Source organism: Entelurus aequoreus, linkage group LG01 (assembly GCF_033978785.1).
Source record: "Entelurus aequoreus isolate RoL-2023_Sb linkage group LG01, RoL_Eaeq_v1.1, whole genome shotgun sequence".
In the NCBI taxonomy this organism is placed as follows: Eukaryota; Metazoa; Chordata; class Actinopteri; order Syngnathiformes; family Syngnathidae; genus Entelurus; species Entelurus aequoreus.
This window is the reverse complement of record NC_084731.1, coordinates 59952366-59974961: the sequence shown is the minus strand read 5'-3', so window position 1 is coordinate 59974961 and position 22596 is coordinate 59952366. Positions and strand designations below refer to the sequence as shown.

The window sequence follows — 22596 nt, the reverse complement described above, 5'->3', positions numbered from 1 at the left end:
ACCCTTGATAGTGAGTGCCAAGCAGGGAGGTATGGACAATGTTCCCTCTAATTTTTAATGTGTGTGAGCAAACGCAAAAACTTATTATTTTATTTGATTTTGTGCGTGGCATAGATTTTCCGTGCGCAGAGGACACTTGAGCAGTGCGCAATTGCACAGGCGCGCACCTTAGAGGGAACGTTGGTAATGGGTCCCATTTTTATAGTCTTCGGTATGGCTCGGCCGGGGTTTGAACTCACAACCTACTGATCTCAGGGCGGACACTCTAACCACTAGGCCACTGAGTAGGTAGTTATTTCAACAGACTCTCGCGCCGTACCTGCCGTCAAAACTCTAAAGACCGACTGCACAGTTCCTGTCTTCACAATAAAAGCCCTGCTTCATCCCGCCTGCGCTAACAAAATAAAAGTCTCAGAAAGCTAGCGTGCACAAGCTAGCAAGCTACGGAGTTTGCCGCCAATGTATTTCTTGTAAAGTGTATAAAAAGGAGTATGGGAGCTGGACAAATAAGATGGAAAAAAGCAACCACTTTCATGTGGTATTGGACAGAAAGGAGGACTTTTTTTCACCTGCATTTGAAAATGTGGACGTTATCGTCACTGCTGTCTGATTCCAATCAATGCAAGTCTTCAGAATCAGGTAATACACCAACTTATATTCTTGTCTTCATGAAAGAAAGGAATCTATGTGTTAAACATGCTTGTATTATCATTAAACACCTTTAACTTGTTAACAAAAATGTATCTTTCATAAATAAATAAATATAAATTATATATATGAATGAGGTAGATACCTGAAAAGTAACTCGCCTGCAGAAAAAAGGTGTGCATGGTGCACCCCTGCATTAGGTTATCAGAGCTACAGAGATGTGTTTGGGTGATGTTAGAAAACTGCAGGGGATCACAAAATGTGTTAAAATGCATGCATCCCTCAATCAACCACATCTCCCCAATGCTGGCATCACTCATGCAGCCCCAAACTATGACACTACCACCACCAAAATAATTTTATTTTTTTTATCCAGTGACAGTGGTACCTCAACTTACCAGTGTTTTGAGATCAGAGCAGTCTCTCGGCTAATTGTTATGCTTTAAGTTGCAAGCAAAAAAATTGAGTTTAGTTGGTGCGGCAAATGTCACAAAGAACCCGTAGGAAACGACCAAAACATCCGGTCTTACTCATTTGCGTTAGCTCATAGCTAGAGATGGCCATAACTTTGTTTTCCAAGCATGGGAAATATGAAGTGAGCGTGAAGGTCAGTGCTTTAGAGGAAGGAGTAGATAATATTCATTGAATTCAAGAAATAAATCATCAATAACATGACCGAGCGTGTCACCGACTTGGTGAAGCAATTTGAGCGTATCACTGCTAGTCTGCAGTACACCCGGTACTTAAGCAGAGTGAGTCCAACGCCAGCCAATTATGTGAAAATAATTGTAAAAACGGATGCTTCTCAGACGGTGACATAACTCCTGGAAATTAGCGTCTTAAAATGGCCAAAGGTATAGATGTGTGTGTCCAAGTTAAAAGGAAACGGCAGGCTGTCTTCTTCTGCATAAAACAAGTCTTTCTGTGGCAGCGTCGGAGAAAATTGTACAAGTAAATAAACTGTAGCGTCACAGTCCACATAACTACGGTGAGTTCAAGGACCGCCGAAATTAGTAGGGCAAAACGGCGCTCGCCAAATACTCTCATCAATGAAGCATAAAGACAAAACATATTAAACAGTAAACTTTCTAACATTTAGGAATGTTTGTGTCATATTTGTCCTCCAACAGAAACATTATTCAAACACAAAATATACTCTTCCCCCCCATCTTTTTCCATCATCATACATTTTTGAAAAAGCTCCAGGGATCCACCGCGGCTTGCCAACCCCTGCACTAAATGCTGGAGCCAAGGGGGAGGGTCAAGTAGAAGTGGGGTGGGGGAGGATGGATAATTCCAATTGAGCCCAAGTCTATAGTGCCATCAAGTTTCATTGCTGTAGTACTGTTCCTTAAGAAGGTATGGTATTTGGTTGTTGACATTCTGAGATACTGTACACAGTAGGGTTGTCCCGATACCAATATTTTGGTACAGGCACCAAAATGTATTTCGATACCTTTCGATAATTTTCTAAATAAAGGGCACCACAAAAAATTTAATTATTGGCTTTATTTTAATACAAAATCTTAGTGTACATTAAACATGTTTATTAATGCAATTTTGTCCTTAAATAAAATAGTGAACATACTAGACAACTTGTCTTTTAGTAGTAAGTAAACAAACAAAGGCTCCTAATTAGTTTGCTGAAGTATGCAGTAACATATTGTGTAATTTCTATTCTATTATTTTGTCAACATTACGAGGGACAAGCGGTACAAAATGTATTATTGATCTGGTTGTTCATTTACTGTTAATATCTGCTTAGTTTCTGTTTTAATGTTCTATATACACTTCTGTTAAAATGTAATAATCACTAATTCTTCTTGTTTGGATGCTTTACATTAGTTTTGGATGATACCAGAAATGTAGGTATCGATCCGATACCAAGTAGTTACAGGATCATACATTGGTCATATTCAAAGTCCTGATGTGTCCAGGGACATATTTCCTGAGTTTATAAACATAATATGAATTTTTTTTAAACGAAAAAAGATTTTGTAATTTAAAAAAATATCTATGTAATCGTAGTAGTATCGACTAGATACGCTCTTGTACTTGGTACCATTACAGTAGATGTCAGGTGTAGATCCACCCATTTGTTTACATTCAGGAGCGCCAGGTTGTTAGCGGTGACGCCGGTGAGCTATTGCATCCTCCTAAGGTGTGTAGTGAAGTATGTTTAGCTATGCCTCGTCCTCCAGTGATAATGCTACTTATAAAAAAACATACTTTATTTGTCGCCATGGAGACGAGGAAGTAGCTAAAACACTGCTGACTGCAGATGGACGTTAGCCGCTAGCTAGCTAGCCATGTCTTAAAGCACCTCTTCCTGAGTGGAGTTTGAGTGTTATAATTTCACCTTTATCTTTAGTTTTTAAGCCAAAATGCGTCCATTCTCCCTTTTCTGTCTCCACACTGTGTCTGATTGTGTACGTTGCCGAACATGCTCCTCTGCTCGTAAAACCAGCAATGTCACAACATGACGACGGCGTGCCATCATGTCCGTTAAAAAAAACAAAGAACCGATTATGATTAATTAGCATTGCGGTACTTTACTATTACCAGTATACCGTACAACCCTAGCACACAGTAAAACCAACTTAGTCATGGTCAGCTTGTCAGTTAATCCAAACACTGCTGCCACCTAGCTGTAGACGTGTGTATCAATCAAGCATGAATAAAGAAGTCCCCCTGCCAATAAGACGTGACATTTGCTAGCGTTACTTACCTTCACCATCCACAGCCATGACAGCTGCACCCCGGCTGAGTAACACCTGCACAACAGTCGCCAGACCTTTCCTGGCCGCGATGTGAAGGGGCCTGGGTGAGGATAGAGGCTTATAGACTATAGACATACTATAGACATGCATCATCATCACTGATGGACTTTATAGACAAAAAATGAGCCAGCGGTGGAAGCCAACTTACATTTGAAGCGCACTATTTGTTGCATTTATGAGGGAGGGGTCATTGATTTCTCCAAGAAGCAACAAGGCACACATCTCCTGACCCTGCACAGGAAATCAGATTGAGGCGTCACATAAATGAGTTCACATTTCCAGACAACATCGACTTGAACACGTAAATTGTTGCTGCACACATGCCAAGGTTGTTGTGAGTGGCGAATAATACATGCATGTGTTTTGTGTAACCTTAGTGCAGGCTAAGTGAAGGACTGTGTTATTATTGACGTCCACCAGGGTCAGGTCTGGCTTGGCCTTGTGCAGCAAGTATTCTGAAATGAACAAACAAAATAAGACTTTTCATCTAGACTTGGTGTCTCGTGAAGGGACCTGATTTAGAGGAATCATAGCAAAGACTGAAGCATGCAAAAAGGGGGTAGAATTATTGTCATGATGCCTGAACCTCTCAGACATGCTAATAAGAAAACAATGTTGACATACTGCTGAGTGGGGTTACCTGCATAAGATAAAACCCTAAAGGGGAACTGCACTTTTTTGGTTCACAATCATTATGAGAGACATGAACACATATTTTCTTTTCCTCAGGATTTTAAAAATTATAAAAACGCTTAGAAGATGCGGCTAATGGAAATCACCATTGTAGCCTTCAAAGCCCTCCATCAACGTTTTAAATACACATTGCAAGTATGTACATGTAAATGATGTAGTAACAGACACCTTCATAACAATATGTAATATGTGCAATATACACACTGCAAGTTTATATATAATGTAGTAATAGACACCTTCATAACAATATGTATTGTTATGAAGGTGTCTGTTACTACATTATATATATACTTGCAATGTGTATATTGTACATATTACATATTGTTATGAAGGTGTCTGTTACTACATTATATATAATGTAGTAACAGACACCTTCATAACAATATGTAATATGTACAATATACACACTGCAAGTATATATGTAATGTAGTAACAGACACCTTCATAACAATATGTAATTATATATTATATATAATGTAGTAACAGACACATTTATAACAATATGTAATATGTACAATATACAGTGTTGGGTTGGTTACTGAAAACCAGTAACTAGTTACAATTACTAGTTACTTAATTTCAAAATTAACTCAGTTACTAACTCAGTTACTTACACCAAAAAGTAATGCGTTACTGTGAAAAGTAACTATTTAGTTACTTATTTTTTTCTTCTTTTTTTTTTTTAAAGCTCCCATTAATGGCCTTTTAGCCTTCATTACAATACTGTTATTGCACTGGAGAATAATACAATCTGTTGATCAACTTGACATGCATTTTTATTTTCCTTTTAACATAATTAATGAAAAACAGTGCAACATAAAAAGGCATTTCTCCTTCCTTTAAACTTGGACCAATGACCATTAATAAAAAAACAACTTAAAGTGCAACATAAGAAGGCACATAATCTTCCTTGAAACATAGATAGTGAAATAAAGCCTGACATCTGGAGTGATGCTGCTGTCTTCCACACTTGGAGTCATGGATTGTAGAATCCTTGTTTTCAGTGGCAGGATCATTGACACAGATGGTGAAGTTTCAGTGCTCAGTAGAGATGTAACAGTTTTGAGGGGTTTAAGCACCTGGAGGACCTCCTCTGCCACTCTCACATCATCATCATCAGACAGGGTGATGATGTCTTTGACATTTGCCTTCAGGGTCTTGTGGGTCAATGCAGAGTATATAGCTGCCTGCTGCTCCAACATATCATAAGTGGACTTCCACCTCGTTGGGACATCATGTATGAGCTTTAGAATTTCTTGCTTTGTCTTAAGCACATGAGCAGCTGTTGTGCTTGCGTGGAAGTAGGAAACCTCCTTCCTGATCCTCCCAAGGAGGCGCTCCATCCTATTGACTGAGATGTGATGCCAAATTCACTACATGTGCAAAGCACCTGTCTGTGGTCCCAATCCTGTCTCATTCACTGCATTTATGTGATTTTTGGCATCATCACGTGTGACTGGGATATCTTTATCTTCCATTCCTCCACTGCTTGTGTCAGTACCTGCGCAAGGTGACTCTTGTAGAGGGGGCGTGTCTGCTCATCTGCCAGTCTGCTGTGATGAAGTGAGCGCTTATCGTCACATTGTTTCCCTGGACGTGCACCAGTCTGTCATGAGCGCAACAGATGATGCTCGGGATAGTTCATCCACAACTTTTTTCTTTTCCGGCTCATAAATATCTGGCACAATCTTATCGCTGAAGTGGGTGCGCGACGGGATGTCGTAACGTGGCTCAAGCACGTTCAGCATGTGTTTAAAACCCTCGTCTTGCACAACGGAGTCTGCACCTATAAACACACCGATTAAATGGCGCGGGGCGTTCAAGCTATTTTGACATAAATGGAGTGCGTACCTAAATAAACCGGGGAAAAAAAAGTTCCTGGCCAGCTGCACCAGAAGACAACTGTCCATCGAGTGAATCACACTTATATTGATTATGATACACGCAGCACGTCATGCGTATTATTACAACTACAGTATATACACTGGCTGGCTAGCTGTGTACAAACAAAACATGAAATAATACTTTACAGATACTGTAATATGATTGTTCATGTTTTTCACTCAGTACAGATTGGTGTCCTATCACATTGTGTTGTGTATTACAAACTCAAACGTGTTTGTGTTGACGTTGAAGCTAGCTTATCTCTTTCCGTAGTTAGCATTTACGGCTAATACCGTAGCACGACGATGTGTTAGTGCGCTAGAAAAATAGTTCCTCAGTGTTCACTCTTACAATAACAATGTTACTACAGTTTGGTTATTATACGGGTTACAGAACGTAAATGAAGTATTCTTGAGGATTTTTCAATGCATTTTTAAAATGATTTAGAGGTAGAATTGATTGCTAACATTAGCTAAATTGCTAGCCACCTAGAACAATAGGATTTTTGTAAGTTAGAAAGCAAAAAAAAAAAAGTTGTCTTCTGGTCTCTCGTAATGATTGTGAATGATAGGCGGGAAAAAAAAAAGGGTGCAGTTCCCCTTTATCACATACCGACAGCCATAGTATGTCCGCAGTCAGCTGCGATCATTAGAGCGGAGCATCCTCCCTGGTCCACAGCGTTGACCTCTGCCCCCTGGGCCAGGAGAAGTTGCAGCCCTGCAACACTTCCTGAGTAGGCAGCCGCATGCAACGGGGTCCTGCACTCGTACAACAAGCACAGGAAAACATTTTAATGTCAAACAACATCGATTCGATTTTCAGATTAATCGCGATTCTTGTTTGTAACGATTCTTATTCAATTTATATATATATATATATATATATATATAAGGCATGTGATTTGAACTTAATGAAAAAGACTGAAAATAAGCTGGGGTTCTGTGGGCCGCAGGTGTGGGGGCAACCCCCCCGTACCCCCAAAGCTCCTGGTTTTTCAGCAACTGAACATGCAAAAATTAGCAAAAAAAAAGCACCATTTAAAGATGTTTTAGTGTTTAAAGAATTGAAAAAATTATCAACAGAGTTGACATAAATACATAGCCCATTCATCCAAATGAATCACTATGCCTGTTTCAGTCACTATGTTATTTACCGGTAGTTACTACAGTAATTACAACTTCATCCACAGGAACCACATTAGTTAGCCAACTCTATACAGTATTTACAACCTTACTAGTGTTCACTTCACAGCCACAGATGGTTCATCTAGTTCAGGGGTCGGCAACCCGCGGCTCCGGAGCCGCATGCGGCTCTTTGACCACTCTGATGCGGCTCAGCTGCATACTTGCCGACCCCCCGATTTTCCCAGGAGACTTATGGATCTCAGTGCCTCTCCTTGAAAACTTCCAGGGCAAATATAATCCTATTTTCACTCTAATTACTAAATTAATGGCGTGCCCTAATTGCACTGTAGTAATTGTCCTCTAAAGCATTTACAAACAGCGTGCCAGCCCGGCCACATGTTGTATGTAGCTTTTACTTGCACACGTAGGAGACAGCAAAGCATACTTAGTCATCAGCCACAAAGCTTACACTGACGGTAGCCGTATAAAACAACATTAACACTGTTACGTTACAAATATGCGCCACACTGTGAACCCACACCAAAAAAGAATGAAAAACACATTTCTGGAGAACATCCGCACCGTAACACAACATAAACACAACACAACCAATACCCAGAATCCCATGCAGCCCTAACTCTTCCGGTCTAGATTATACACCCCCGCTACCACCAAACCCCCCCCACACATCAACCCTCCCCCCCTCCGTGCGTCAGTTGAGCGGAAGAGTTAGGGCTGCATGGGATTCTGGGTATTTGTTGTGTTGTGTTTATGTTGTGTTACAGTGCAGATGTTCTCCAGAAATGTGTTTGTCATTCTTTTTTGGTGTGGGTTCAAAGTGTGGCGCATATTTGTAACGTAACAGTGTTAAAGTTGTTTTATACGGCTACCGTCAGTGTAAGCTGTGTGGCTGTTGAACTAGTACGCCTTTCCGTCACTTACGTGAGCAAGCTGAAGCTGCATTCTACATGTGGTCGAGCAGGTACACTGTTTGGGCAGGCTGTAGAGGGCGCCAAAAGCAGTGCCATCACGCCCTGATATTCGGGAGTCTCCCGGAAATAATGAGTGGGTTGGCAAGTATGACGCTATCAAGCGCCATTCATTCAAAACTCGCGGGCCGCACTAACATCAAATTTCCATATTAAGGTGCGTGCCGGTGCGTGTGTCTGAGACCCCTGGTTAACATAGCACAAAGCAATTTAAGCTTTGTATGCGGTGTTTTTCATTTTAAATTTAAATTTTTTTTTTGTGGCTCCCATTATTTTCTTTAATTTGTGAAACTTGCCAAAATGGCTCTTTTGAGTGGTAAAGGTTGCCGACCCCTGATCTAGTTATTGACATTATTTACACATTACTTCGCTTCATTCACACATTACATTCAAAATTATTCAACTATTTAATGTCAATATATAATCAGTAGAAATAATGAACAAAATGTCAGCTACTGTCTTGTTGTAAAACACCAATGAAAATTAAATGTAGCATTTAGATAGACACTGATTATACAAGGAGCGGACCGCCACAATAAGACAGTCCGTTACCCCATACTCTCTGAGCACTCCCCACGGTCGAATGCCTTCTCCAAGTCCACAAAACACATGTAGACTGGTTGGGCAAACTCCCATGCACCCTCAAGGACCCTGCCGAGAGTATAGAGCTGGTCCACAGTTCCACGACCAGGACACGTTGGGAAGACTATCTCTCCCGGCTGGCCTGGGAATGCCTCGGGATCCCCCGGGAGGAGCTGGACGAAGTGGCTGGGGAGAGGGAAGTCTGGGCTTCCCTGCTTAGGCTGCTGCCCCCGCGACCCGACCTCGGATAAGCGGAAGAAGATGGATGGATGGATGGCATTTAGATAGACTATACTGTAGCAAAAGTCATCACGTCTGCCACAATCATGTGTGTTCTTAAATGTGTATTCCACCTCTTCCATGTGGAGAGCAATTTTGAGTTGGACTTACATGGTAAACAACTCAAATGAATGTGTTGTTTTATCCAGACGCATACATATGTGGCCAAGTAGACGCATTGTGGGTTTTCTGGATGTCGTCTAAAAGAAAAATCTAAGGAAGAGAATCCGTCTGCCACCTTCTATTAGCTTTTTTAATATATAAATCGCCCGCTTGAATATTCCCTCTTCTCTTCTCCGACTTTCTCGTCGTCATTTGGGTTGTCTGTTGTGATTTCCCTTCCTGGTTCCATTACCCGCCCTATCTTGACTCTGATTGGCCTGTCCCTAATGTTTTGCCCTAATCTTAACCAATCGTGACTCATCATAGTAAACAACCAACCAATCATGGATGTTCTTATACGTAAACCAACCAATCATCATTGATGTTTCCCGTATATTTTGTCCACTGAAGGTGAAGTTGCTTTGATTTTTAAGTTTATAATTTTTAACGGAAAACCGTAGTTTATACCACTAGATTATCAAAAACCGTACTCATTACGGGAAAACCGCAGTTGTTGGCAGGTATGGCAAAGAGACGGATCAAGATTTTAACACACGTTGTAGGTCGGAAAAGACGAAGAAAAATGGAAAATATTTTTTTATATTTTTACAGAGATAAAAAAAGATGGATTTTCGACTATAGACGGAAAAATTAAATGCCTGATATATATATATATTTATTTTCCAATCTGTCCTGTCCAGCCAATCAGACAAATCTTATTGTTGATGTAGATGATCTACTGTATATCTGCTGTACACATTTACTTTACAAAAGAGAAGTGTTGGATACTTCTCTTGTTGCCTTATTTGTATTTGACTTTATTAAATGTTCTGAAGCATTTTATTCAACAAAACCAGTTTTCTTTGAAGTAATATATACATTTATCAGAACTATTTATCTATTTTATGGAGGAATGTAGTTCATCATAGAACTAGCATTATTAAAAAAGTATTGATTTTGAATGGAGAATCGACTCTGAATCAAATCGTTACCCCCAAAGATCGAATAAAATGGAATCGTGTGGTGGCCAAAGGTTCACAGCCGCAGTACTTGGGACAAAGAGTAACCTTAACTTGTCTTAGCTCTTTGTAATAATTTATGTCGATAATGAGGTGAACGTATGCAGAACGCTACAATGGTTTGTAGACATAAATAAGTCAATATTATCAGGGTGTCAGTAGAAGTTCCGTTTAGGGGAGGCATAGCAAAAAAAATATTGACAACATTGTCTTGAATTAGTATTCGTTCATAAAAAAATATTCTTCATGTACAAATAGGGGCTAACATTCCTGTTTGTTGCCAAGCAAGAGTGTGGAACCCACCTTCCTTTGACATCACTAACTTTAACTATATGAGGACCAACTGTCTTTATGAGAAGTCCAGCAGCAACGTCGTGTCCTTTAATCCTGCAGATGGGAATCAAATTAATCTTTATGAACTACTGCACTTTTTTGTATGTGTTCAAATAAATCCAGTGGTACTCACAAAGCACAGTGCAGTGGGTTGAAGGAATTTCCTTCCTGGTTGCTAAAAAGCTTGTTTTCAAGTAAAATGCGTAAACATCCTTCATTACCTAGGCAAGACACAAATGGACGCTTTAAGTAGGACATGAATTCCATCGATCACTTTATTGAGCAAAACTCTTTATTGTCGGCCATAAACAAATGAGCAAAACATTGAAAAAAAAAATGTGTATCTAGCAAAACTGGTCATGTTCTGCCGTACAAACCAGACCGAAACCTACTTTGTCATCCGTCATATCAACAGCAGCCTCTCGCTCTCTCACTTGCGCCAACACGTGCACATATGGCACTTGGCCAGTGATGCGTTTACAACCAAGCAAAAAGTCAGACAACTCCAACACCACACATAATGTGTATACCAGGTCGTTACACTACGATTTATAATCAAATGTGTGCTTATTCTACTGTCATTTATTAATAATCCAAATTTATGAATATTAATCATGAAACGCTGTTATTATATTCAATCAATCAATCAATCAATGTTTATTTATATAGCCCTAAATCACAAGTGTCTCAAAGGGCTGCACAAGCCACAACGACATCCTCGGTACAGAGATTAAATAGATACTAATAAAAATATATATTTTACAAACAGAAAGTTACAGGAATGTACACAAGATCCCATGCTTACATCTCATTGTGCAACATGTGAATGTTTTAATGGGAATTAAATGCCATATCTGAAAGGGGTACAAATTATTTCCAAAGCAGGACCTCCACACAATATTTTTTGTTATTGTCATTGTAAGTGGGCCAAAACTCTTATATTAGAAAATAATCACATGGAAATGACTGCTGTTATTTGCGTTTACAACCACACAAAAAGTCGGACAACTCCAACGCCACACATAATGTGTAATTCTAGGTTGTTACACTATGATTTACCAATAAAATGTGTGCTTATTCTACTGTCATTTATTAAAAATCTGTTACTATATTAAATAAATACTAATAAAAATATATATTTTACAAACAGAAAGTTGCAGGAATGTACACATGATCCCATGCTTACATCTCATTGTGCAACGTGAATGTTTTAATGGGAACTAAATGCGATATCTGAAAGGAGTACAAATTATTTCCAAAGCAGGACCTCCACCCAGACATACAGTACAATACTAGTACACAGCTCATGAAAAACAATATGTTTTGTTATTGTCATTGTAAGTAGGCCAAAACACTTATATTAGAAAATAGTCACATGGAAATGACTTCTGTCATTCGATTACAGTAGTAAGAAACTTTCTTTCTTTTTTTCTTTCTTTTAGTTTATTTCGAACATGAACACATTTACATCATAATACATCACACAATTTCATATCATTTCATTTACATCATGCCCGAAAAGGAGTAGGAAGAAGCAAAGCTTATTTAATCCTACCCCTTTCCCACTTCAAAGCGTTTACAATTATATAAAATCATTTACTGACCTTTTTATATAATAAAATAACATCTATGAATTAGTATATAACTTAAATACCTACTGAAACCCACTACTACCGACCACGCAGTCTGATAGTTCATATATCAATGATGAAATCTTAACATTGAAACACATGCCAATACGGCCGGGTTAACTTATAAAGTGCAATTTTAAAATTCCTGCCACACTTCCGGTTGAAAAACTCCTTTGGATATGATTTATGCGCGTGACGTCACAAAATCCACGGAAGTGGTTGTACCCCATCGACCCGATACAAAAACCTCTTGTTTTCTTCGACAAAATTCCACAGTATTCTGGACATCTGTGTTGGTGAATCTTTTGCAATTTGTTTAATGAACAATGGAGGCTGCAAAGAAGAACGTTGTAGGTGGGATCGATCGGTGTATTAGCGGCTAAGTACAATACTTACAGCAACACAACAAGGACTACTTACTACGCCTAGCCGATGCTTGCCGCCAAACCCACGGATGAAGTCCTTTGTCGCGCCGTCGACCGCTGGAACGCAGGTGAGCACGGCTGTTGATGGGAAGATGAGGGCTGGCTGGCGTAGGTGGAGCGCTAATGTTTTTATCATAGTTCTGTGAGGTCCGGTTGCTAAGTTGCTAAATTAGCCTTAGCGTCGTTAGCAACAGCATTGTTAAGCCTTACCAGGCTGAGAATTTTTAACCGTGTAGTTACATGTACATGGTTTAATAGTATTGTTGCTCTTCTGTCTATCCTTCCAGTCAGGGGTTTATTTCTTTTGTTTCTATCTTCATTTGAGAACGATGCTATCACGTTAGCTCAGTAGCTAAGTGTGTCACCGATGTATTGTCGTGGAGATAAAAGTCACTTTAAATGTCCATTTCGTGTGCTCGACTCTCATTTTCAAGAGGATATAGTATCCGAGGTGGTTTAAAATACAAATCCGTGATCCACAATAGAAAAAGGAGAGAGTGTGGAATCCAATGAGCCAGCTTGTACCTAAGTTACGGTCAGAGCGAAAAAAGATACGTCCATCACTGCCTCTCTAGTCCTTCACTGTAACGTTCCTCATCTACGAATCTTTCATCCTCGCTCAAATTAATGGGGTAATCGTCGCTTTGTCGCTCTGAATCTCTCGCTCCATTGTAAACAACGGGGAATTGTGAGGAATACTAGCTCCTTTTTACGTCACGCTACTTCCGGTACAGGCAAGGCTTTTTTTATCAGCGAGCAAAAGTTGCGAACTTTATTGTCGATTTTCTCTACTAAATCCTTTCAGCAAAAATATGGCAATATCGCGAAATGATCAAGTATGACACATAGAATGGATCTGCTATTCCCGTTTAAATAAAAAAAATTCATTTCAGTAGGCCTTTAACTTATTTGGTCAGGTTTGGAATAGGCGTGCTGCTGGTGTAGCCACAGTGTGCACGTCTGATGTCGCTCACATGTGCTCCACTAAATGCTCAGGGAGTTTTTGCGTTTGATCACAGCCATGAAAAATTAGAGGGAATATTGGTGTTGGGCCACATTTCCTGGTGGTCACTGAGAGGTGGGGGTGGACTCAGAGTTTAAATTACGTTTACTCTGGAGTACATTGGAAGCGTATTCAATATGTTACAGAAATAAGATGGCATGAATGATACAAAATAAAGCTTTATGGCAGAAAATGATTCCTGTATGAAAGCGTATAAAAAGCGGTAAACAAAAAATACGACATCCAACCTGGCCTCTCTCCTGTTTCCTCCCTTTGACACAGGTGAATGCACGTGCTTTAAGCTCCACTTAAGAACTTTCAGTTTTGCTTGATTTTGGCGGCGCCAGTGGACCAAAGCGGTAGTGTTTTGCTAGAAGAAGACCACATTTCCCATGGTGCCTAGTGGAGCTAGTGTCATACTGACATGATGTAATATTGTCACAAACATTCTGTCTCTAATGGCTGATGTTAAATAGCAGACAATATCAACAAATGATCTTGGATTGTTTTACAAACATGACGCTACTACCAAGAATGTATCGGGGCGGATGCAGGTCCAAAGCAAAGAGAGACCGGTGCGAGAGTTTTTTTTCAAAGAAAGTAGTGTGGAACTATCACGCTGGTGGCTATTTATTGTTAACATGCACATTTCGGATTGCTAACATTAGCGTTAGCATTTTGATTTGAGCATGGAAAGTCACTTCCTCGTTTAGCAAGTACAGAAACAAGGCAGCATCGCTCTGAAATTCCCCGTCTCTGAGCTCACGCCAGCAAGTGAAAGACGGGGCAATGTTGATGATGTCAACTGAGCTGTTTTTTTCCCCTGTAAAATCTACTGTTGCTGTTTTTGTGGTGCATTACTGTAAATGGAAAAACAGTACCACAGTTTTTTAATCGAAAAAACTGGCAGCTCTGTTGCCAGAATAAAAAAACAAAACAGTGGTATTGTTTTTACATTTACAGTAATATGTTGTAAAAAAAACTGTAAATTTTCACAGTAAAATTCTGGCGACTAAGCTGCCGTTTTCCCCCCGTAAAAACAGTTACAGTTTTTCCATTTACCGTAATATGTTGTGGAGAAAAAACTTTTTACTACAGTAGAATTCTGGTAACTAAGTTGCCAGTTTTACAATGTACCTAAAAAATATTTATAATTAAATGCATAGGCAAATTCATTTATTTGCTGTTATAAGCGGCCCTCTGAGGGTAGCCATAACTACGATGTAGCCCTGAATGAAAACCAGTTTGACACCCCTGGACTACAAGAAACGGAAAAGTATCCTCAAAGAGAACACATGATGAACTTTTTGGAGATACAACTTGTGAGTCGGTTGACATCTTTCACTTAAAAGAGCAGTTCAAAAGACTTGAGTTGTTGACGAACGTCACATGTCTATCAGGCAACAACCTACCACTCACTTGCGGTCCGCAACTGCCAGTTTTGGGTCCACCAGTTGAGAATCAATGGTAGGCTTATATAACAGATGAAAATATGTTTTTATACTTCCTTTCTGTAGGATATAGTCATTTATATGTCCTACTTGACAATGAAGCAACATTTGTGTAAAAACTTGCAGATATCTCACCGCGGTAGGCGGCCCAGTGGGTGGGCGTGTAGCCTCTGTAATCCAACATGGAGTCCAGAGGGTCTGCTTTGACTGCAGCCTGCAGCAAAGTGCGCAGTAGCTGTGTGTGGCCACGGGATGCAGCCAGGTGCAGCGGCGTCCTTCCCAGAGAGTCTCGACACAGAGCAGAGGCGCCATGCTCCAACAAAGCTGATGTGCAGTCCTCACTGCCCAACATGGCCTGCAGGACAATAGGATTTGAGACATCTAAACAGTGTTAAAGACACTTATACATGACACGTACAGCTCGATGTAAAGCAGTGAAGCCTTTTTTGTCGCCAACGTCCGGTTTGGCTCCTTTTTCCAACAGGATGTGCACACAATCAGTGTGACAACCCAGAGCTGTCAGCATTAACGCTGTCCTGCAAAACAAGCAAAAGAAGCAGAATTGACTTCTGGAGCAGTGACATTGCGGGTTGAGATCTCATCATCTCAACAACTGACCGACACACTTGAGCCATAGAGAGTCAAAGAGTCTTTTATATAAACGGTGTTGTAGTTTCTGTGTAGTCAAATGCAAAGAATGACATTACAAGGCATGACACAAAGAACTACTTATACTCCATGTTTGATTCTTATTTTTGACCAGGACAATACAACATAATACGTATTCATTAGAAAATCACACTCAGCACTGATGTTTTTTTATACTGACTGATGTGGAGTTTTAAAGGGGAACTGCACTTGTTTTTGTATATTTGGCCTATCCTTCACAATCATTATGAGAGACAAGAAGACAGATGTATTTTTTAATGCATTCTAACGCGCATAGAAAGGGAAATAAAAGTATGCTTACGATGGATAATAAAGCCCTCTACACAATCATCCAAAAAGCGCCAAAAATACTCAATTTACATTTCGTGACCTGAATATTTACAAGTATTTGCGATATTGTTATTATAAGTGCTAATGCAGACAAACTATTTATAGCGACGCATTGTCACATGGATCATGTCATCAGCTAGTGAGCTGCTTTCTTGCCTCAAAGTTTGTAAAAGTTTATTCTAGATTATAATTCACGCCTCTCACCTTGATGGTACAGGGATGAGGACATAATCCGACAAATTGGTCATCTTTAACATCCAATTTAAATCCGGAAATGGCGAGAAAGACCCGAAAAGACGCTTGGTTCCACTCCCCTTTTTTCTTCGCGAGGATTTTGATCATTTTTCATCTAAAGAGGAAAATATGAACTTTCTAACAGTTGACATCCCAGTGACAGCAGACCTTGTAAAGTGAGTGATGTTTAATACGTTTTGTTGTCTCTCATGAAGTCTGCTGTGCATAGAAATCAGTGATGTTGGCAAAAAAAGCGAACTTTGTGATGCATTTTTTAAATTAATACGCTGCCGTATGCTTAAATTAGCAAAATAGGTCAATCTAACATGTTATTATAAATGGATGGATGAATCTTTATTGTCGTTGCACAAGTACAACAACGTTTCATTTTCAGCACAAACCCGTTCAAGATTAGACAAACATTGTACAGGATTACAGAACAGTGATTACATTACATATATACTTTCAGCATGTATATAAAACCTTGATGAAGGTGTTTGGATGTTTTTATGTGCTTTATAGGCAGAACAGAGCGACTCCTATTGGCTACATTGTCTTACATGAAGATCGTGAATGATAGGCAGACTTTCAAAAAAGTGCAGTTGTCTTTAATTTAGGGGGTGTTGGAGCCAGTTGGAGCCTATCTATATTATTTATTTATTAATTGTTTGACAATGAAATCAAATAATGTCAAGAATGATGTTAATGATGTTTTAGATTTCATTGTGATTGACTGATTGTTTTCAGCTGCTCACGCTCCTACTGGTGAGCCACTTCCTCCTCCTATAATTAAGAAGACAGGACAGCTGGGTGCCCTTTGTCTGTCTATCATGTTGAAGGAGTGAGGAGTGAAACAGTTTGTTTACCGCTAAACAAGCCACGCTAAAACAACTTATTTTGAAGCCACGCTAAAGTTATTTTGAAGCCACGCTAAATAAGTTATTTTGATTATGTTGAAAGTCAACCACGGAGAATATTTTTTGTTTGTGAAAATAAATTATGATCATTTTGAATCTAGAAATATCTCCGCGAGTGCTTATTAAGGAATTTAGTGAGTCAAACACCTCCTCCTCAAGACTACTCTGCATTACTTTATTTTTATTTTTCCGAAACTTTTTTGAATGCAAGAGTAGCCGTTACAAGTAAACAAACTTCACTGAAGACCCAAAAGACCAACCAAGATCGCGCTGCACCGATGACAGCCAGCAGCCGGCGGGCCGTGAGTAAAATCAGCTGATGACGCAATGAACGCGCCGCTGCGCTGTATGAAATCATTCGAACAGATTGTGGATGTGAAATGCAATAAAACAGGATGTTGGAAGGACATTTAAGAATGAAATAAGTGGACATTAAATTGAGCTGTGTGATTACCTGGAATGATGTCTGGCACACCTGAGACGGCAGCTGAGCACGAGGACATGCTGAGAATGCGCATTGCTTCGCGCAGAGGCAGACTGGGCGCGTGCACGAGGAGGCTAAATGAAATAAAGACTTTGATGACTGATGTTAGAAATGCTGATAAAGTCAATGATGAATTTGAAGTATTTAAAGAAGCTGTGGATGAATTTAAAAATGCTCACAAATCTGTGCAAGAATTATTTTCAGAAGAGGAAAAGGAAAATTATTATTATGACTGGTATGAACCCAGAATAATAAATATGAATTATTTCATGAAAGATGTTGAAATATGGAAAAGAGAAATTGCACAATCAAAAGTTGGACCACTGGACAGCATATCAAATGTATGTCACGAATCAAAGTCTGCCACTGGATCAAAAGCCTCCAGATGTTCCTCAGTATCCTCCGAATTAATAAAGGCCAAAGCGGAACAAGCTGCTGCAATGGCTCGAGCTGCTGCACTGAAGGAAAAACACACCTTGCAACTGGAGGAAACAAAGCTTAAAGCAAAGATGGAGCAAATGGAGTTGGAAGCAGACCTTGCAGCATCAACTGCTAAAATACAAATCCTTCAAAGTGATTTAATTCATGAAAGCCATGATGTGGCCCAGGAACCCCCGGATGATGGCATGACTGAGTACTATGATTCTCACCATGAAAGAGAAACTATGGAGAGCAATGTGGACTTTATAGAGTTCGGTGCAATACCCAAGAACTCACTTCACCAAACCATCTTAAGTCTCCACAGACCTCTACTTAAAAGGAACACCAACACATCAGAAGATCTAAATAAACCTCAAGACAAAAACGCAACTGAAAAACACAAGACCCAGATTGTAAATCAGACTCAACCAATAAATCACTCTGCACAAGATAATGTGGTTATCAATGCTGTTCATGATAACTTGGATATGGTTATTCAAAGACAAAGTGACACTGCAAAACTCATTGTCTCACAGCAAAAACTGTCTCTACTACCAGCAAGAGAGATTTCGGTGTTTGATGGTAACCCACTGGCATATCAGTCTTTTATCCATGCATTTGAACACTTGATTGAAGACAAGACTGATAATGATCAAGACCGGCTCTAGTACCTTGAGCAGTTTACCTCTGGTTTGCCAAGAGACTTGATTCGCAGCTGTTTGCACATGGAAGCCACCAGGGGCTATAATGAAGCAAGGCGCCTCTTAAAAGAACATTTTGGAAATGAGATGAAGATTTCGGGAGCTTACTTGGAAAAAGCCTTGAATTGGACAGCGATTAAAGCTGAGGATGGGAAAATGCTGCATGCATATGCAATGTATTTGAGAGGATGCTGTAATGTGATGCAAGATTTACAGTATTTGGAGGAACTTGATATCCCATCGAACCTAAGGCTAATTACATCCAAACTACCCTACAAACTCAGAGAAAGGTGGCGAAGCACAGCTTCTGAGACACAACAGAGAACTGGCAGGAGAATCAGATTTAACAACTTTGTGGATTTTGTGGAAAAGCATGCCAAGATGCTTTTGGATCCGTTGTTTGGAGACATTCAGGACCAAATAACAACGAAAAGGCCTCTCCCAAGAAGCACAAGTGAACTAAAACCAATCAGCCAAAGACACAGCAGCTTTGCTACTTCAGTAGCTGTGAATACAGAGCCAGAAGCATGCACTGTAAAACAATCATCTGTTCCACAACAACCTGCTCAAACCACACCTAGTGGTATCATCCCTTTATGTGGATATTGTCATGGCAAACATGCTCTGATTGACTGCTCACAATTCAAAACACAGTCACATGACAACAAGGTTGAACTTTTAAGAAGGCATGGATATTGTTTTGGTTGCCTACTAAAAGGTAATCTAAGCAAAAATTGTAAAAGAAGATTAATGTGTCATATTTGCAAAATGAAACATCCTACTGTACTTCATATTCCAAGTGAAAAAGGCCCAAGGCAGGAAAATCAAGCAAAGTCCACTGCTGAGACAGAAGAAACCCCTATAAGCATTGCTCTTGTTTCAGCCGGTGATGCAACCGGGGCCGGGAAAGACTGTGCACTTGCAATCGTGCCAGTCAGAGTTAAGGCGGGAAAAGGGAACAGGTATGTTCAGACCTATGCCTTTCTCGATCCAGGCAGCACGGCAACATTTTGCACGGAAAATCTAATGGACCGACTGAATGTGAAAGGACGCAAAACAGAAATTATTTTGCGAACAATGGGACAGGAAAAGCCTGCGAAGACCTATGAGGTCAGAGGACTGGAGGTTGGAGACTTGGAAGGGTTCACATCACTGGACCTGCCGAAAGTGTACACACAGAGCAAGATACCTGTCTCAAAGAAAAACATCATCACAAAGGCTGACTTGAAGAGGTGGCCATATCTTGGTGGCATTGACTTAAAAGAAATTGAGGCAGATGTTGAACTTCTTATTGGGACTGATGTTCTTCGGGCAATGGAGCCGTGGAATATAATAAACAGTCAAAAGAATGGACCATATGCAGTCCAAACCAGACTGGGATGGGTGGTAACTGGACCACTCAGTTGCAGTGCTACAGAACATGCTGGGCCCACTGCAGTGTCAACTAACAGAATCTCAGTAATTGAGCTGAAGGACCTCCTCATCAGACAATATAACCAGGATTTCTCTGAAAACATATATGAGAAGAAAAATGAGATGTCAGTTGAGGATAAATGTTCTATGGAGATCGCCTCAAGTTCAGTCTTTCTTAAAGATGGTCACGATCCTCTGCCACTGCCTTTCCGGGATAAAGACAAAGTCACACCTCAGGATAAGTTCAGAGAGAAAGAAAGACATCGGCATTCCTCCTTTTCTTCTTCCAAAAAAAGCCATGACAAAGATAAAGAAAAGGTCAAGAAGGACAAAGGAGACAAACATGACAAAACGGAGGAACTCAGAGATCTGTACGGTCGGAGGGGAAGCTTACCTTTTAACCAAGAGCCAATGCTCTTAGAGGCTGATCCTTACACATTCCCATACGGCGGAAAAGGAGATGGCAAAGATGTGCACAGAACAGTCGAAAAGGAGAAAAAAAGAAAATCAAGAACTACACCAAGGACAAGACCATGGACCATGGAACAAGGAAACATTCAACGAGACCATGGAACAAGGAAACATATAACAAGACCATGGACCATGGAACAAGGAAACATATAACAAGACTATGGACCATGGAACAAGGAAATATATAACAAGACCATGGAACAAGGAAATACATAACAAGACCATGGAACAAGTAAAGACATTTCCAGATGCCAAAGGCTTTGTGAGAAGTGTTTTGGTTAAAACCAAGACCAACACAGTTCAACGACCAATAGATGAACTCTGCCTGCTAATGGAAGCAGCTTGATGGACTGAGGGGGACTTCGGTTCTCCAGACTCGATGACCGCTTCAGATATGACTATGGACTTTGATGAGACTTGACTAATAACTCAAGTAACTTAATTAATTTTGAATTTGAAGAACATAATTGTTTGGATTATATTGTTCTATTATGGCTCCTGTGAATATTATTATTTATGTAATTGTTTTGCTAAAGCACACAATTAGGGGCCGGGATGTTGGAGCCAGTTGGAGCCTATCTATATTATTTATTTATTAATTGTTTGACAATGAAATCAAATAATGTCAAGAATGATGTTAATGAATTATTGGATGTTTTAGATTTCATTGTGATTGACTGATTGTTTTCAGCTGCTCACGCTCCTACTGGTGAGCCACTTCCTCCTCCTATAATTAAGAAGACAGGACAGCTGGGTGCCCTTTGTCTGTCTATCATGTTGAAGGAGTGAGGAGTGAAACAGTTTGTTTACCGCTAAACAAGCCACGCTAAACAAGCCACGCTAAAACAACTTATTTTGAAGCCACGCTAAAGTTATTTTGAAACCAAGCTAAATAAGTTATTTTGATTATGTTGAAAGTCAACCACGGAGAATATTTTTTGTTTGTGAAAATAAATTATGATCATTTTGAATCTAGAAATATCTCTGCGAGTGCTTATTAAGGAATTTAGTGAGTCAAACACCTCCTCCTCAAGACTACTCTGCATTACTTTATTTTTATTTTTTCGAAACTTTTTTGAATGCAAGAGTAGCCGTTACAGGGGGTGACTGAAATTTGCTGCATTGCTTCTATACAAGTATTATTTTTGTTCAATTGCAACAAAATCCCTATGCCTGAGCCAACTGCAGATGTCCCGGATATAAGTCAGCATTATAAATAATGACTTTTTGTACTATACATTAACAAAACGTAAATGTTTTATTAGAACTATGTAAAAACATTCTTTAAAAATGCTGGCGAAATGAACAAATGAATCCTAAAATATGGGATACTGCCAAAATAATTACACAATAATAGTACTTAACTGAAGCAGTACATTTAATATGTACACAGTTTCCTGTACTTCACATTTTGATGAGGATTTTAGGAAAGCCATTGGGTAGATTTGTGTGTTTGAGTCCTGAATAAGAAAATGACAGAACGAGTGTTGACTTACTGTCCTTGTGTGTCTGGGCTGTCTATGATGTCAGCACTTTGTTCTCTGTTGACCAGCAACAGCAGACAATCCATGTGGCCCTCAGAGGCTGCATGTGAATAAAAAGAGGTCAAGAATAAAACAATACTAGAATTTGCAATTCCCTTAGGAATTGCGTGTGAATGCCCTATGTGCACAAGCAACCAAACTGCCAATACATATGAGGGGAACTGAAATGCTTGAATGTCCAGGGTGAGTAGAATGGTCAAAAATGGTTGAACTGAACTGTGAAAACTTTGGGACAAGAGGTGAAAATAGGGCTATGGAAAACCGGGAATTCTGGGAATTCCTGGAATTTTTTAAACTTGGTAGTTGGATTGTCCTGGGTGAGTAGAGTGTGTGGATGGTGTAACGGTTCGAATCGGGAGAGAAATGTGGGAATTGCGCAAGTTTGAAATTTGGTCTATTCATTTTCAATGGGCAAAATGTCCTGGAAAATCGGGAATTCTGGGTAATCTGGGATGTTAAAAAAAAACATT

General features: G+C 39.8%; 1 protein-coding gene across 1 annotated transcript in view; it reads right to left on the bottom strand.

Annotated features, from left to right (window-relative positions):
• Window positions 1-22596, bottom strand: part of LOC133655316 (serine/threonine-protein phosphatase 6 regulatory ankyrin repeat subunit C-like) — a 48924-nt gene that overhangs the window by 4957 nt on the left and 21371 nt on the right. Inside the window, exons 19-27 of the mRNA XM_062055346.1 lie at window positions 22079-22166; window positions 15362-15479; window positions 15079-15298; window positions 10567-10654; window positions 10404-10487; window positions 6618-6763; window positions 3801-3883; window positions 3577-3659; window positions 3377-3468 (exon numbers count right to left, since the gene is read on the bottom strand). Of these exons, the coding sequence (XP_061911330.1) occupies window positions 3377-3468; window positions 3577-3659; window positions 3801-3883; window positions 6618-6763; window positions 10404-10487; window positions 10567-10654; window positions 15079-15298; window positions 15362-15479; window positions 22079-22166 (1002 nt within the window). The remainder of the gene's footprint in view (window positions 1-3376; window positions 3469-3576; window positions 3660-3800; window positions 3884-6617; window positions 6764-10403; window positions 10488-10566; window positions 10655-15078; window positions 15299-15361; window positions 15480-22078; window positions 22167-22596) is intronic.